Raw genomic sequence first — 17,680 nt, 5'->3', positions numbered from 1 at the left:
ACCCACCCCAGAATTGCCAAGATTTCTTCAAAAATCCCACCAAGAAAGGCTTTTGATGTTTTAATGCCCTCTTTAATTCTGAGCTTTCTCATCCTGGGGTCTAGGCGCCTGTGCTAATACCCTCGTCCCCCTTCTAGAAAAATCAAGTTCAGAACTAACAGTTGTCAATCATGTCACATAATGCGGGCTAGGGTACTATATTAAATATCTTGAGTATTAAAGATCTCTGACAAGAAACAGTCCCCTGGGACCCAATCACTCAACAGGTGTCAGCCTACATAAAGCTATAATTATGGCAAACTCATAGGTTATATGTGGAAAATTGACAGAAAAATAAAATTAAGTCAAAATAGGGTCACCTGAGTACAGAAGGGCTTTGCCCACTATAGTCCTGCCCTGTATTTCCCCTTTGCAACCTGTCAAAGCAGAAAAAATCCATCTAAAGGACTCTGACCACCACACGGGACAGGTGTTTACAAGGCCCAGGGCATAGAAATGACCTTGACAATGGCGAAATACAATACTCACACGGTCCCAGACCACTCCCGATACCCCGACACTTACCTCCATACCACCCCCCACCCACCCCCATCACTACCTACGCCCTGACAGGTGAACACCCACAAATCACCTACATGTACCTCATCCTGGCCCCCCCGTCTAGGCGCCTGCGCTAATAGTAATACCCTCGTCCCCCCATCAGGGTATAAAAGAGGGTTAAACTGAATGAATAATACATTTACAATAATAAAGAGATCTGTACCTTTGCTCCACAGTCAGCATCCTTGCTTATACAGAAGCCGATGAAGACAGGGTCGGCCATCTTGACCAAGATGTTGTCCACACAGTACACATGGACATATTTCAACTGTCTTCTTGCCATGTCATCTAAGATCTTTCTCTCTCCCAAGGCCCGATACAAACCACCATTACCATCTGCAACATTAGCATATGAGTTAACTAGTTGTTATCTCCATGAAAAATGGAGATTTTTTCATTGAGATATTGTTTTGAGCGTGTTTGCGTGTGTGTTTGTGTGCACGTTTGTGTGTGTGTCTGGATGCTTGCAGTCAGCATAACTCAAGAACATCTGAATGGATTGAAAAGATATTTGATACGTGAGTAGGTGTCGGGGGTAAAACAACGGTCAAGGTCAATTTTGGACCCCCTAGCATTTGACACTGGAACTGCATTGGCGTTTTTGTCAAAATCTTCCATGGAGAATAACTGAACAAAGGGACGACAAATTTCCGTGTTATCTAATATGCAGGCAGCTTGGACAGAGATGTACACAATGAAGTGCAAATTATGCAAATAATGCATAAGTAATGAGGAAAATCTATATTTCCATTCTAGGCATGTTGTGACAGCTTTCACCTGTTGGTTTCAAAACTAGGTCAAGTATTCGCCAGGGACCCAACAGCTGGTCAAACCAAAAAGGGATAAACCACAAAGGGATACAACCAAACCTGTATACTTGTGTCTATTATGTGGATAGCATAAGTGTTACTTGATATAATGAAATGGTGATAATGCAAATCAGAATCTAATTTGAATAATTAATGGTGGCATTTTATCAACCCACTCCATTCAATGGCATGACAGTTCAAAAATGCAACATATGCAACTGGACTGATTGATAGATAGATAAAAGTTATGCAAATAAAGACCTAATTTGCTTATAATCAATAAAAAAATATAATTGTAATTCCACATTGGTAGATAACTGGAATTTTATACTTTTGGCACTTGGAAGTTATGTGACAGTGAACATAGTTGAATATAGATTATGAAAATGTGGGCATAACAATATTTCATGGAGATTTGAGGTCTCTGAACTCTTGTTGGTATGTTTTCTGCATATAAGTTGTTGGTATTCTAGAATAGTATTCATAAGCAAATAAATATCTCCCTGTAAAATATCATAACTGAACACAGTAACTATAAATCAATCAAATATAAGGCCGTTACAAGCCGGTCAAATTTTGTACCACACATCCACATCTCAAGAATGCCCTCTATGTGCTGTCACAAGTCTTACCTGGTGCCCTGGCCACCTTCCACTTCTGGTCCAGGATGACTTTTCCGTCAAACATCATAGCAGGCAGTGTGGACTGTTCAAACAGCACCACATTTTCCTTCTCCAAGCCAAAGTAGTCATGCTCTTTGAAAAACTTCTCGGTCTGTCCTTGCGTGGCTTCACTGGTCATAATGTACCTATTAACAGAAAGATGACAGAAAAAGAAGATTAATGAAGAACTTTATTGCATGAGAATTGTAACTGGTATAACGTGGCAACTAACGTACATGAGAATTGAACTATTGCTAATTGTTGACAGATATAGAGAACTAATCTAGTCTATGACATGAATGGTAAGGCCACACCTAGCTAGGGTCCAATTTCATTTGTAATTGTTCTCAGATGAAAAAAGAAATTTGGAGCGGCAGGGTGAAAAAAAAGTAAAACTAGAAAAAAAATTATGAAGTTTTTTATGATACTTGATAGGATTTTTTTCCAAATAAGGAACATAAATTGGGGGGCATTTCAAAACTAGTTACTTGGCTAAGGTCACAGCAAGTCAATTTTATGGATGACATCCTCTGCAATCTCCAAATTTAGTGCACACGGGCGAAAAACAAAAAAAGGCCGAAAAAAAAAACCAACAACCCCATTTTCAAACTTGAATACCATAAAGCATGTAAGAAGAATTAAAGCGATAAAACATGGTATTGCAACAAGTCTTTTATCCCTGTATTCAATAAAACATTAACTAACACTGATGTCAACATAAAAGATTAAATCATAAATTTAGATCTGGGTCTGTATAGCAAGACAGCAGAGACAAGGTTTCGGTACACTGGGCACAGTGTCTCCTGAGTCATGAGGCAGACTGACGGTGACTACATATTGCTGGCTCTGCTCACTCTTTCTTAGCTGAAGTCTTCTAGCTCTCCGCTATTGCTGTCCTGACTGTCTGACTGAATTACCATGCCTTAGAAATCACCCGTCTTTTCTTTCTGCCTACGCAAACCGCATGACATTGGTTACACTTCATCTGTTATCGAATTTGTTAGTAGTACGTTCGCTTCATTCAAGAACAGCACAATGGATTACACGTTGTTGATCATAATGGCACAGCAATTACAGACTATATTACAAGTTTGGTATGAGGGCTGCACTTTGTGTGTAAGTTGGTGATTAGGAGCAAGTTTCAACATTCTTACATGTGCAAATGCCTTTTTATGGCATCTAGAACGTTTTTGTGACAGAAGTGACAGTAATTTGTGACATATTGTACTATTTTCGGTATGTTGACCATTGCCAAAGGGTAAAAAAAATCTTGTTTTTTATTTCAAAATCAGATGGAAATCAATGTGCGCTGATGTCATCCATAAAATTTACTTGCTCAAAAGTGTTCGATGGAGGTTAATACTTAATTGCTGTTACATACATAAAGACAAAGGTACAAACCAAGGAATGATGCCATGTTTCCCAGTGTAATCATATGCCATCTTCTGCAACTTGAGAATGCGTTCTGCCTGCAGCTGATACAGGGTCTTCTCAGAGGGTAAGCCAACATTAAACATGCCCTTCGGATAAGTCACCCCCAGCCTGGTGCCCTGTCCACCTGCCAAGAGCAGTGCACACACATTTCCCTCTGAAATTTGCCTAAGACCTGCAAGATAAAAAGAGAATTTGTTACTAGATGCCATTTGCACTAATTGATGATCGTATTGAAATAACTTTTAAATTTACATAATCTATGCATGGTGGCTTTTACCTTTAACTCACCTGGACATGTAATAAGTATGAAATTCCTATCAGTTACCTCTAAGGGGCACAACTTTTTTGATTTGGGGCGAAACCAAAGTTCAACGGATGGATGGTTCCATGGATCCATGGATGTTTGGTTGGTTGGTTGGTTCAACCAACTCCAGGACCTGTACTAGCTGTGCCAACAACCCTTGATCCTGCAAACCATGTCGTCCATTTCGTCTCTGTCATGCCTGCCTTCATTTCCCAGATGGTATACAATATGTTACATATATAAGAATATGTGAATAACCTTAAGTCGCAAAGAAAATGGACAAAAATTGAAAAAATGATACCATGTAGTGAGGTTTAAACATGATATATCTTTAAAAATCAGAATCACGGTTGAACTGTAAATGGCAACACAAAAATTGGACTAACACAAATTTTCGACTGTAGTCTTTATCAAGGAATGAGTAATCCACTGCTTCTGTGATGTTACGTTATGCAGATAGGACACGTGACTGGGTGAACAGTGGATCATATGTTACAGAAAGTCTATGGCACCCCCCATCTCTGTTGAGGGATGGTTGTAGAGACCTGATGTAGATGGCCTCTTTCATTCCTCTTGCGAAAACGCCGGGGGGGGGGGGGGTGTGTGTGAAATAGACTTTCTGCAACATACATGTATGATCCACTGATAACCGACTCACATGTCCTATCTACATAACATAACGTCACAGAAGCAGTGGATTGCTCATTCCTTGATGAACACTAGAGTTGAACAGTCTAAAATTTGGGTAAGTCCAATTTTTGTATTGGCAATTACAGTTCAACCTTGATTCAGACTGACTTCTACGAACACAGATGAACTTCAAAAATCACTGTTACCAATGACGAGTTCAGTTAGTTCAGTCGGTTAGCTCGGGTAGCTTCGCTCGATGTTCACGGACATCTCTCGGCAGAAGGAAGGTCATCGGATAGAGATCGTGTATGGAAATCTTTTTCTTTTTAAACATCCATTTGATATACATGTATGCAACACCTTTGTCTTGGGGACAGGGCATTGCAGCATCCAAACCCGGCCTTGGACTTATTTTTCTTTTCTTTTTAAACATCCATTCCATGTTACAGTACTAGTTGATACGTGCACAGTTAATACTGTCTCCAGGAGAGGACGTCAAAACGAAATTGCTGGGCGTCCTTTTGTTAATTGGATTGTAGATCATGGCTGGCCTTGTCTCAAGTAGCTTTGTGTGTTTCTTCAAGATGTTGTACTCAATTTAGTTATGAATTTAGCCAGTTGGCCAGTCTGTGGCCTTTAGTACGGAAATCCAAAATATCACAATACCGGGTTTTCCTGCCTTCGTGAAATTCCAGAAATCATGACTTTGTATACTTATCTTAAAACCCCGCAGACAGAGCCAAATGTTAAACCAATGGGCAGAAATATCAGCTCTTCTAACAATAAAAATGCATGGTCTGTAAGTTTTTCTCTGCCTGTTTAACGCAGTGGAAGCAAGTATTTATACTGGGGTATATGATGTAGAATTGTGCTAGGCTTACCCATTATTGTCCACTTCAGTCTTTTCCCTTCTAGCACTATGCTTGAAGAACATACATTGTAGACCAGAAAAAAATGCACAGTAACTATCGAAAGTAGTCTACAGACAAATGATAGTAAAATCACTATGTTTGTCCCTCCGCTTGCCTGAGGCGATGGAAGAAAACAATGTTTGTGCTGTGAATTTCCCCGACATCAGCAGCACGTGGCGTTCACGTGATAAACGCATGGCCATGATGTTATGCCATGCAAAAATATATCATTTGAGCGGGGGTCGCTAGTTTGTATCAAACCTTCCTAAAACTGGCAAGAGTTTCAAACCTCGAATCACCATGGATGGTCTGAATATCAAAGAAAGGTTTAACGTCAGCTACGTTTAAAAGATACTAGCTATCGTGTAAGTTAGAAAAACATGATGAAGTATGCGGCGTCGAATTACACAAGACACAACAATTGTACAAGGTACAAAGTATGGCATTCACTGGTACATACTATTAGATAGCATTCTATCAAAAACTCACCGCAAGACGTTACAATAATGATAGTTTTAATGGTAAGTTCCGACCGTTGATAAGCGATTATAGAATGATAAAACTTTGTTTTCTGTTTGCGACTCATTTTGTTGCCTTAATATAAAGGAAATAGTCATATTCTTCCGTTATCATGTGCTGATCCACACGCTTTTTTTTTGCTTTTTTTTTAACGATCTCGCTCAATGCAAGGCCGTAAGAGGCCACTTCTCGGGCATTGAACTAATTGAACTAATGTGGCATAGGTGAGAGACAGCGGTGTGTGTTTGTTTTGAAGGTTTGTAGGTTGTATTCGGGGGGAAAGCAGTGGGCTGGGAGGGAATTCCAGAGTTTTGCGGTTCGTGGAAAAAAGCTGTTACTGTAGAATGACTTAGAGGCTGGTAGTTGTACAGTGTAGTGGTGTGAATCAGAGGAGAACCTGGTAGTACGCTGAAAAATTCTCTGTGGTGGGACAAGTAGTGAAAGTTCATCAGAACACTGGCCGTGGAAGTATCTATAAAATAGAGACAGGGAGGCAATGTTTCGTCTGTGAGAAAGGGAGTCTAGTTTTGAAGCCAAACGATGACCAATGACCACGCTAATTCTCCGTTGGATGCGGTCTAAAAGGTTCAAGCAATCCTTTGGAGCTCCAGCCCAGAGATGTGAACAGTATTCCATGCAGGGACGAATGGTGGATTTGTACAGGTAAAGTACGCTCTCGGGAGTAAGATAGTGACTGGCTCTGAGAAGCGAACCAACTTTCATTGACGGGTTATACGGAAACTCACCGCAGGACGTTAGACGTTCAATATTGATATTTTTGAATGGTAAGTCGTCCTTTACCATGGTGATTATAAATTGATAGAAAGTTTGTTTTCCTTGAGTGCAGACCTCATTAGACAGAGGGGATGGAATTCCTTGTATACTCTCACCTCTCAAATAAACGTACCGGTACGTTTATTTTTTTTCGCCTCAAAATCCGCCCGGTACTTTCTTATTTTAGATGGTACGTTTATTATTTTTTGGAAAAATGGAGGCTTTGCTAACCAGGAATCCCTCTAAAATCTAAAGTTAAGGTTTTTCTTCCTGTATTTCCCTGGTATTTTTGCTCGTAATTCGCTATTTTTTGGCCTAGCGGCGTTGATTTTCCCGCCGCTTTGACCGCGAGCGGGCCTTGTGAAAAATTATCCTGGTGGCACTCGTAACATATCGGTCGATATCGCTATGACGCTACAAAGTAAACGGGAAAATAAGACGCCACACTAACATTTCAAAACACAATTTTCATATAAATAAATTTGAACAGTCTCTATTTACATCGTAAACGAAAGCGTGCTGATCTAAAAACGTGTAGCAGAGTAGAGTGCACGGGGAATAATTCCTGCCCACTATCGGCAGCGCGGCGGAAGAATAAGTTGTTCACAGAAGACATGTTACACGTAAAAACAACAATCATAACTTAACTTCCCTTGTGATATGTGTTTTGAGGCCACAAAACCTCTAAAACGGCAGAAATATATCCGATATGATTCGGTAAACAACAGCTGGAAATCGCGAAACATGGCCGCCACTCTTTGCCACTGTCAATGATGGTGACAGTAAAAGTAGCAGCATATTGCATAGCGCGGATACCGATCTTTAAAATGATACCGTAAACGCATGCAAATATTATATTTTGGGGCAACAATAGACACAGAAGGCCATTTTTATTTTCAAAGGGTTCCATATTTTAAAATGACCGTAAGACTTGCCCAATTTAACGGGTAAGCGCGGTTTTCTAGTGCCAACATGACATCGGTAGCTTCGTTGTATTTGCGGCCTAGGACGTTGAGCTACTTTTACAGTCGAGCTCTGTTCAATATTGTGGGCTTTACCGCGGGAGCTCGAAATCCGAGTGTCTCACAAAAACTTTGTTTTCGACGCTATGGAGCAAAAGTTTATAAACCTAAACCTTTTCTGTGGAGGGAGTGTGTTCATATTTGATTTTTTTAGGTGATGTCTTTAGAAAATATATGATCAGGTACATTAGTAGCTATCTGATGATTTTTATCTTCGTTGAGTACTTGTACTCGGAGAAGATTATGTTTTCGGTTGAAAAATCTGTTGGGTGGGTCTTAAAGTATGTCAGGAGCATATCTTAAGAAAGCTTCAATGAACCTTTATGATTTTTGGTAGGTGTGTAGTGGTTGTGCAAGGGAAGGTCAAGTTCAAAAATGGTTCACCTGGCGTTTTCCAACAGTACTGCAGCAGACTTTGCATTTTTTTGTGTTTGTATGTAGGCAAAAAAAGTGACGGAAACGTTGATGGATCTTCGTGATTTTTTGCAGGTGTATAGATGTTGTAGAAACGGAGGTCAAGTTCAAAAATGGTTTCCCTGGAATTTTCCGTCGGTACTGCAGCGGGCTTTATATGTGTGTGAATTTGTATGTCGCCAGCATAACTCGAGGTGCTGTTGACGGCTGTGCATGATATTCAGTTGGTAGCTAGGAGTGTTAAAGAGGAAGGTCAAGTTCGATAATGGGCCTCCTAGCGGATAATTAAGGTACTGCAGCTGAGTTTTAAATTTTGTGGTCGAATCTTCTGGAAGTGCCAGGTTCATGATTTTTCACTAATACATAGGGTCTGGAACAGGGAATAGGTGGTGTAAGTTTGGCCCCACTAGCGGCTTGCTTGGACCTGCAGTTGGCGTTTTTGTTGAAACCTTTGGAGGCAAATAACTACAGAAGGGGTTGACGGATCGTCATGATTTTTGGTATGTAAATAGCTTGGGTAATGTTTTACATAATCAAATACATATTATGAAAACCAGGAACTAATTTGCATAATAAATGAAGAAAGTTTATTAATCCGCTTAAAGTTTGTGGTCGAATTTTTTTGCAGGTACTAAGGTTATGCTTTCTTGAGTGGTAGATAGATCTTGGGGCAGAGAGTAAGTGATGTAAGTTTGGGCCCCCTTGCGGCTTGCCTTAAACTGCAGTGGGCCTATTTGTTTGTAACTTTTGAGGAGGATAACTCAAGCAGGGGTTGATGGATTATTCTTGTATTTGGTATATATGTTCCTTAGGTGATGATCAGCATAATGATATGCTCATTATGCAGATCATGACCTACTTTACGTAATAATTGGCATATATAGGACTGCCGCACCATAGTACGCGGCATGTGTTAGTACACACCTAGGCGTCCAGAATCTAGGTCAACAGCTGGCGTCCTGAATCTAGGTCAACAGCTAGCTTACTAGCTGGGCAATTCAAAAAACAGGACTAAAATGTATCTGTTATGTTTGGTATGAAGATTTAAAAGTGGATCTTACGATTGACGTTACATGGTAATTATGCCAAACATTATACCACTTCACTACGTTTCGAAAATCCATCCAGTTTTATTGCGTATCTTATTACCTGGATATGTCTAACCGTCATTGACATTCCATGAGAGGACTTTCAGACCTGTGGCATATCAAGCCACTGAGAAAGAGGGAAACATTGATAGATATTATTTAAGCAACTAAAGACTAGAATTTGATTATTGTTTAGAAAAACGGCTATGTAATGCCATATTCGTAAATGGCAGGAATTTGGTACTTGCATCTGTCGGTACAATTCATATTACTTGGCGAAGATATGAGGTCGTGGAACTCTAGTTGTTATATGTCACATTGTCAGTGTCTGTCACTGATTGTCAGTAATCATAAATGATATACATGTACAACAATTTTCTTTGATCACTTGCTTCAAGTTCCAAGTAGAAAATGCATGTGTCATGTACATTTTCACTTGTTGTATTTGAAAGCACCGTGGCCCCCGGTTAGGGGTCATAGTGGGGAACGTATGCCCAATTTTTCAACAATACTATTATATTTTATGGAAGTGGTGAGGAAGATCATCATGATTTGAACAAGCTATGTACAGTTATTCTGTTCAATATCTATATACTTAATAGGTATGGTCCTGAGGCATAATTGAATAGATATAACCTACCTGTTTATTATCTTATTTCCCTCGGACATGGACACAGTTTACCTTGACTGTTGGGGGTACTTATATTTCAGGGGGTACTCATATAAGATTTTGAAGATTTGTCCGGGGGGTACTTCTATTCTAGGGGGTACTTCTATTTGAGAGGTGAGAGTAGGGTGATGTAATTCAACTGGCCACTGCCTCTTGCAACGCCCATACCACCCTGATCTAGATTGTTGTGGTCCACAGGATCTGTCAGCTCAGGAAGGCCATGGCAACAGACACACTCCCGCACTGTAGCCATTGCTTCACATGAATTGCATCTGCACCATATGTTTCTCGCCCCATGATGGAGTAGCCAACCTTCCATCACGTCATGTCGTCCCATGCCGCTTCTGGTTGTGTGGCAGGCTCATCTCAGTCATCACCAATCTCTGATTCTCCTGAATCATGTTCAGGCTCAAAGGCATATGGCCTGATGTCATTTAGGCCGAACTCGTCTGAGTTGTTTTTTTTGTTCCGCCATGACACTTTTGTCGTCTGTTCCGTGTTTGGACTAGTGCGCATGCGTATTCAGCGCAGTAGAAGAAGCAAGTCCGTATGGGGTTACATGGATTTAGAAAAGGACTATTGTTGAAAAGATCACTGAGGTAATCTATAAAAAACTCCGGCGCATTTGTATCCTGAAAAGTATAATTTATTAGAAAAAAAAACCCCGCTTATCGAGTGGAATACTCCTTTAAGGTACACTGTCTAGCGTAGCACAATATCGGAAGCTGCATTCACGAAAACCTGTTAGTGCTTATCGGTTGTAATGCAGAGAGTGAAGTGTAATGAACCATAGGAATGCACTTCCTTCTCGAATATGTTCGTAACCCTTGTCCTGATGGCGTTTTTACGCAATACATTTCATCAATAATTTGATTTCTTAATCAGGTCATTTTCCCTTGACTTTTTCTGCACTGCTTCTGCATTCGGTACGTTTCATTGCAGTGTGATGCGTTCAGCTAAAAAATACCCCCAACCCGTACATATACGGGACCCACATAAAGGCTCTGTAATGTGCAACCCCTATATATAGGGGTCCTACAGGACAAAGGTTAAGATCAATGTGCCCAAATCTTATTTATTAAAACCTGGCAACTAGCAATGGAGCGCTGTGATTACGAGCACATGAAAAAGCGTGTTATGTTAGGGCTCCTCCTGTTACTTCAGACCTCCCATGTTTTTTTATTTGCCATTTTGTACAGTATAACATTAACTACTGTTAGTGTAAGTGTAACTGTATGATGGACTTACCCTCTTCCTCCCACAATGCCAAGTCTTTGCCAGCCCGTGTCACACTGCCCACCTTGTCAGGGTGAATGGGCTGCATCAGATCATCTAGCTTAGACTCATTACTCGATTCTCTTGTTGCCCCTTTGAAACATCTTGAACAAAACAAAAAACATGGTTATTCAATTGGCCAAACAATGGTCATAAGGCCACACCAATTTAATTTCTTGGTTAACAGATTTTTTTCTAAATTAAATAGTAACAAAAAAATTATAAAAACAGAAGGCTGGGGTAAAAACTTGCACCTGACCCTGTTCACACCCTGAAACTGTGTGCACCAAAGTACAGACTTTCCTCTGAGATTCTGTTTTCATGTTGATTTTGGAATTTAACAGTTTTTCAAAAAATCCATTAACAAAGAAATTAAATTGGTGTGGCCTAAGTTACATGATGTACATGTATGCCTGACTAATGCTTGAAATATTTCCTGGTACCTCAATGAATAATGGGGGTACTGTCTTTGCAGTGTTCAAAATACCAGCCTGCAGTCTGCATTTAAATTTTCGAGATTGCAGAAGAAAAAATTAAACAATCTGCAATTTTGCAGAATGAAAAAATCAGGCTTGGGATGCTGTTGCAATTTCTTCAGAGCCTGAAATGCAGGCGTGGGCGTGATTACAGAAGTAACAAAACAGTGGGCACTGCACCAGCCCATGGTCCTTCAAGCCCAGATGGCAGCTATGAAGTTGAGAACCATGATAGATCTAGAGCAATGCCTTGTGAGCAAGGAGAAGGCGGAACTTTTTCCTGTGCGAGACAGTGGGGAAGGGGGCATGCAGGTGCACGATAAACAACATCACCGCGGGCTGTCCCTACCGTATTTCTTCTAATAAAGGACGCACTTTTTTGAAATTTCAACCTTCAAGATGAGGCGTCGGGTCAAAGCCAAAGTCGGGGGGCGCACTTTATTTAGGTTTTCTCTCGAGAAAAGTCGCGACACAAGTCAGGAAGTCAGCGATTATTACCCCAGCAGGCTGGCCTCGCGGCCCCGTCACGTCGCCGACGAGCAGTAATAATTTATGCATGTTCTGTTCTTATTCAAGTTCTAATACTGTTTAGAATATAACGATGCTACATCATACGTATATTTTTGAAAAAGTATTTTGGATATAGATATAATTGATTTTGTGATATTAAATTATGAGACACCTATTATTTAATAATGCTGGGTGTTTTCAACCGCGCGACTATTTCAGTGTGTCGGGCCAGCCATAATTTCGTACCCCACGCCGATTGCGACGTCAATAATTTCCTAACCACCCACACGGCTGCAAATACGGGCACATTGTGCGCATCTGTGAATATTTTGATCAAAAACGTAGTCGCTAGGATCTGAAATGTTCCAGAGTTCACTTTAGCGGGAGTTTTGTTTTTGTTTTGACGGATAAAACGTGAAAACCCACGCCACTTTTGGCACACTTCTGGGTTCATTGGTCGCTAAACTTACGCAAAAGCCACCATAAATCCGCAAATAAATGTATGCTTTCCCGAAAAAATCTTTTGGATTTGGATTTTCTTTACTATAAATAATGTAGCTATGTAGTTGATAAAACCACGTTTTTATTGCGTTTTCAAGTGTAACATTTCAGACAAAGAAAAAGCTTGGATCGCGATTTTGCTGCCCCATGATGCACTCTTGGGGCAGCAGGATTTAAACAATGGCGGCGGGCGATCGGCGAAATGAAATGATTTGTCAATGCAGCGCTGTATTTTGCCCATAGATGCCGAGAGACGAACTTTTAATTTATCTCAAAATGCGTTTTACAGGTTTGTCTTTGACTAGCCCGGTAAAAATCAAGCGGATCGTCTGGTCCTTCAATATCAAGGAAGTTACTTATCAGATATCCTGGCGCGAGGTTCTCGGCGTGACGATTAAACTTCACACCTTTTTACTCAAATTATGAGCGGAGTAGAGGGTAAAGTGTTGACCCAAAATAGTGGTTATGTTTTTCCGAAAATGCCTTGAAAAATCAACGATAAAGAAAAACACCACAACTTCACAGCGTGAAGAATACCAGGGCGTGGCCACATCTTGGAGACACGCTCCGAGCGGCCGGCGGCAGATCGGGGGTGCGCACTTTATTCAGGTTTTTCTGTCAACTATCTCAGCTGGCGTGATTGGGGTTGCGGTGACTCCCGAATCGGGAAGAAATACAGTAGTCAGATGTTTAAATCCGATAGCAATTTTTCAGATTGATAAAAAAACTGAGGAGGCCAAGGTTTTGCGTACCTCCTGTCATGCTACTATTCATTTTGCCCCCAAAACCCTGATTCAACACCACGTTCCTTGTGGCATAAAACAGAAAGGAGTTTATAACGCATGCGCAGTGTTACCAATTATTGACAGATCCAAATGTGTTTAACCCATTATGATTGGAGGAAATATAAGCTCTTCTAAAAAGAACAATACATGGTCTGTAAGGTGTGAAATGTATCTATACTGAGGTCTATGATCAAGAGGTGTGCTAGGGATAGGTGAGAGTATGTACATGTAGGTGTGATATGCTATACCTGTTAATTCGAGCCCAGTCAGTGTTGGACAAATCCTGGTACAAACTCTGCTGCTGATCTGTGTCTAGTTGGTCCCAGTACCTCAGCAGGTGTTCCTGTCCATGTGTCCTCAGGTCTGCACGGAGGAGATCTACATCCATGGTGGTCACTGTAGCAAATATAAAAATTAAACTCAAGGTTGAAAAGAATATATTTTTAAGCCACACAGACTGGATTCTATGGATGACATCCTTGACACATCACAAAACTACTACAAAAGGGCCAAAAAAACAATATACAGTAGAAGCTGCTTAACTGCACACCCCATTTGTCAGCATATTTCATGCAATTATCCGGATGGTGCAACAAAGCGAAGTTGCCCAGCTGGAACGCGCCACCACAGGCGGAAAGTCGGAGGGGAAGTCAAAAGCAATTTATAGAAAACACAAAAAACAAGAGTTTGGAGACCTGATACATCTCCATGACCTATTCTGATTATGCAAACGACTTCCACGTCTACATAATCTATTTGAGGTCATGTACACCTAACTAACTTACACATGTCGTCATATTGACAGTCCAATAATTTACCACTTAGATTGATTATGGCCTTTTTAAATTGATTATGTAAATAAGGTATTCATTAGCATAATTCGTATCTGTTAATGTTCCACCAGCAATAAAACACACGTTACATGTGTTGGAGTCCTAGATGAATTATGACACCTTTGCATTTATTATGCAAATTAGGTATTCATCAGCATAATTGGTATCTGTTAATGTTCCGCCTGCTATAAAATAGATATGTTACACGTATAATGTAAAACACTGTAAATAAAGATTTTTCTCATGAATATGCAAAGTAAGTCCCATTTTGCAAAATTTGCATTTCATTATGTACATCTCTGTCTAAACTACCTGCATACTTAATTAATATGGAAATCCATTGATCCTTTCTTCAGTTATTCTCCTTGGAAACAATTGACAAAAACGTCCCTGCAGTTCCAGAGCAAGCTGCTAGGGATCCCAAACCTACACTACATATTCTTCATATCACAAGCTACCTGCCACCAACAAATCAAGACCAAAGCACGTCCAGTTCAAAAGATACATACCAGGGGGCCCAAAATCAACTGAAATCGGTGTTACTTTGTAAACACTCTATGAACTGGTTGCTGAATCGTATGCCACGCTCTAAAATACACACGGTATGACTGTCTTCTCATGATCACTCAGTCTGCTGAATCATGCACACATATTAGTAGTGCACCTCGTCCACTGAAATATGCCCGAGAATTATATATATGCACACTGTGTACTAGTACTTGGTCCCACTGAAAGATTTTTGAGAATTATAATCAAACACCCTGAAAGGTTCCCCAGATTCATCACTTATTCACTAAACACACATGCACTGCAAAGTCGTTCCGCTCAAACAGCTGGATTCCAAAGAATCAACAAACAGATACCGACGTCATCCGAATATTGCTGAGAGCCGAACAGCGACTTCAGAACGCTTTGGTGGTGTTACGAACAAGAATAGTTAGGTATGAAATGGTAATTTCAAAAGCCCCTATTTTCTGCAAAATGCAGCAATGAAATTAAACACCTTGATACTATTCATCATGCAATACTACAGTCAAACTTGCATCCAACAACTAGTCAAGGGACCAAGGAAATATGGTTGTTGACTGGAGTTGGCTGTTGGATAAAACTGGGGTCGGTTTGCTGATTTTGTGGGCATAATTGAGGCTGCATAAATACTTGGCACTTATAGCACTTATCTGCCTGTTATGCATATAAAATTACAAGACAAGTGAAGAAATACAGTTTATACAAGAAAAAAACAAACTAAACTGTTGTTGTCTACAAGACTACAATGCACTGTCGATTACATTGCCAATAAACGTTAACATAACAAAAGATTTTTCGGGTACATGTACAAAACCTTTGTTGTACTTACAATGAATGTTTACATTGAGATTCATGTCTCCATTGTTCTACATTTGTTGCTACATTTAAATTCACTTTGTTATACTAGACACTCTAAATTTCTTAGGATAAAATACCTAATTTTAGAGAAGATATGCAGCATTTTGTAAATTCTGATTTCCGAGGAACAGCGTTACCAGCAGTACCATCTCTGGCCACTTATGTCGCTACCGCACAAAACAAAGAGTGGGGGCAAGCTAGGTACCAAGATCGCCTTGCAGCAAAAATAATTATGAAAGCCATTCAAATACAACGATAGGGATACTTCCTAACGCCATTACGGTGTGATCAAATCAATCTTGAGTATTTTTCAATCAGTGAAAGAGAGAGGAGGGCCATATAAGAGTTGTTTCTTGGATGACAGGGCTTGCCAATGGAATCATGGTTCTAACTCGTTTTTCCCAGCGTTGTCCACCCCAAGTTCACAGTTCACGGACAGTGTTTCCTACTGTCATTTTTTTAAAGCTAGAGAAGTAAGCTCCTTGACAGTTCTACAGTTTCAAACAGCTAGTTCGCAAACGCGTTCGAACTAATTACTATACTCCCGTCGGAACCGAAATTCTCCTTCTGTGGACCAAGTAGTTGAAGTACAAAATTTGGTGTTCAAACAAAGCAACAGCGACTTCAACAAAATATTGTTGGCCTATCGCCCATGAATTTTCCAGGAAAGAGGGATTTTCAAGGGTTTTAATACATTTTGTATATTATGTTTATCCCTGACTTAGTGACTAGACCTGTTTCCCCCTTTTCATGGGTGGGTCTATTAAATCTCTTAGTCACTTTGCAGGTGATAATTAGCGCAAATTTTTGTGGTCTAGGGGCTGACAAAACGTCCGTGGTTTAAATAGAAAAAATAAACATTTTATATACCTTGCACGTAGAAACCGTATGTTAAAACTTCCTTGGTATGAGAAAGTCCCGCCACGTCAGCAGGGTCCATTGATTGTGTAATACGTGTAACACTAACAGCTAACATATCAGATCACGCTATTCATTGTTGTGGAGGAAGGGTACAAAGTCCACGGTCAAACATCCGCCACTGCTGCCTCGGCACGTATACAGCATCTTCTACCCCTTCTCAAATGACATATCAGGAGTTCTTTTATCTATATGATAATACACTCAAAGTTCGGAAATCGCCGAAGTTACTCGAGAATAATTTTGATGAACACAGTAGTTACAAGATACAGTCCGGCGCCCCACCCCCTCATTCGACTCACTCGACTGGCTGGGACGCTTGGCTTTCCGTCTGGCTATTTTTGCCTTATATTCGTACTTACCCGTCACATGACCAGACATATGATGGATTGTTTAAGTACCAGTTTTCAAGTCGTGTCTGGTTGTTTAAAAAGTTAACAGTTATACTTACCAGGAAGTGTGTTCTTTTCCGCCGCACCGCACTACAACTTTGTATCAACTCACAGCAGATTGTCTCATACCAGGGTTAATCGATCAATCACGTGGCTAGTTCAAGCAGATGTTTGGAGAGACATTGCTTTCAATAGGAAGGTTATGTTTTCGGTGCCATTTGTGTGTGTGCAAATGCAACTGCACAGATGTCGGGTTGACGGACTAAACTTTGCATCAACAACTCTTCTTTTGTGGCAGTCCTCCTCTAAAAGCTGCACTATTTAAGATTTTTGCACTAAAATTAAAAACATTTTCGCAAATGACATATGCAACCACTTTTCAGCATATTTTCATCATTAATTTGTCTATTTCTGGCATGTCTGGTGTTTGTGAACTCTGCAAAAAAACAAGCTGCAAAAGGCTCTGAGACCTGACAATACCTTGCTTACTTCCTTATGTCGAGACCTTCCAGTCACAAGTCGAGACGGCAGCCCAAGTGTTTCGATCCTTCATCGCCCACTTCAAGCAATTCAAATGCTGCAAGAATGAAATCCCCATTATTTAAAGTATTTTATCAGTTATTATGCAAATTAGATTAGGTATCTATTTGCATAATTGATATCCATCAATATTCCTCTCTTTCTCAGTGACATATACACATGTCTTTGAGAGTCATATATTGGTATGCAGGGGATTTATAAATTTTCCTCAATAATTATGCAAATTA

General features: G+C 40.2%; 1 protein-coding gene across 4 annotated transcripts in view; it reads right to left on the bottom strand.

The window, feature by feature from the left end:
* Nucleotides 1-17,083, bottom strand: part of LOC136441710 (UDP-N-acetylhexosamine pyrophosphorylase-like) — a 46,777-nt gene extending 29,694 nt beyond the window's left edge. Inside the window, exons 1-6 of one of the 4 annotated variants that reach the window (XM_066438149.1) lie at nt 16,973-17,083; nt 13,633-13,780; nt 11,086-11,216; nt 3,473-3,677; nt 2,042-2,217; nt 764-936 (exon numbers count right to left, since the gene is read on the bottom strand). In XM_066438149.1, the coding sequence (XP_066294246.1) occupies nt 764-936; nt 2,042-2,217; nt 3,473-3,677; nt 11,086-11,216; nt 13,633-13,772 (825 nt within the window). In that variant the 5' untranslated portion in view covers nt 13,773-13,780; nt 16,973-17,083. Of the gene's footprint in view, nt 1-763; nt 937-2,041; nt 2,218-3,472; nt 3,678-11,085; nt 11,217-13,632; nt 13,804-16,473; nt 16,604-16,972 lie in introns of those variants that run through there. The other 3 variants (XM_066438150.1, XM_066438147.1, XM_066438148.1) reach the window with 3 other exon arrangements.
* Between the last annotated feature and the right edge of the window lie 597 nt (nt 17,084-17,680).

The sequence above is a fragment of the Branchiostoma lanceolatum genome, chromosome 9, assembly GCF_035083965.1.
Source record: "Branchiostoma lanceolatum isolate klBraLanc5 chromosome 9, klBraLanc5.hap2, whole genome shotgun sequence".
Lineage (NCBI taxonomy): Eukaryota > Metazoa > Chordata > Leptocardii > Amphioxiformes > Branchiostomatidae > Branchiostoma > Branchiostoma lanceolatum.
The sequence above is the reverse complement of the archived record's forward strand: the minus strand, read 5'-3'. Positions and strand labels throughout refer to the sequence as shown.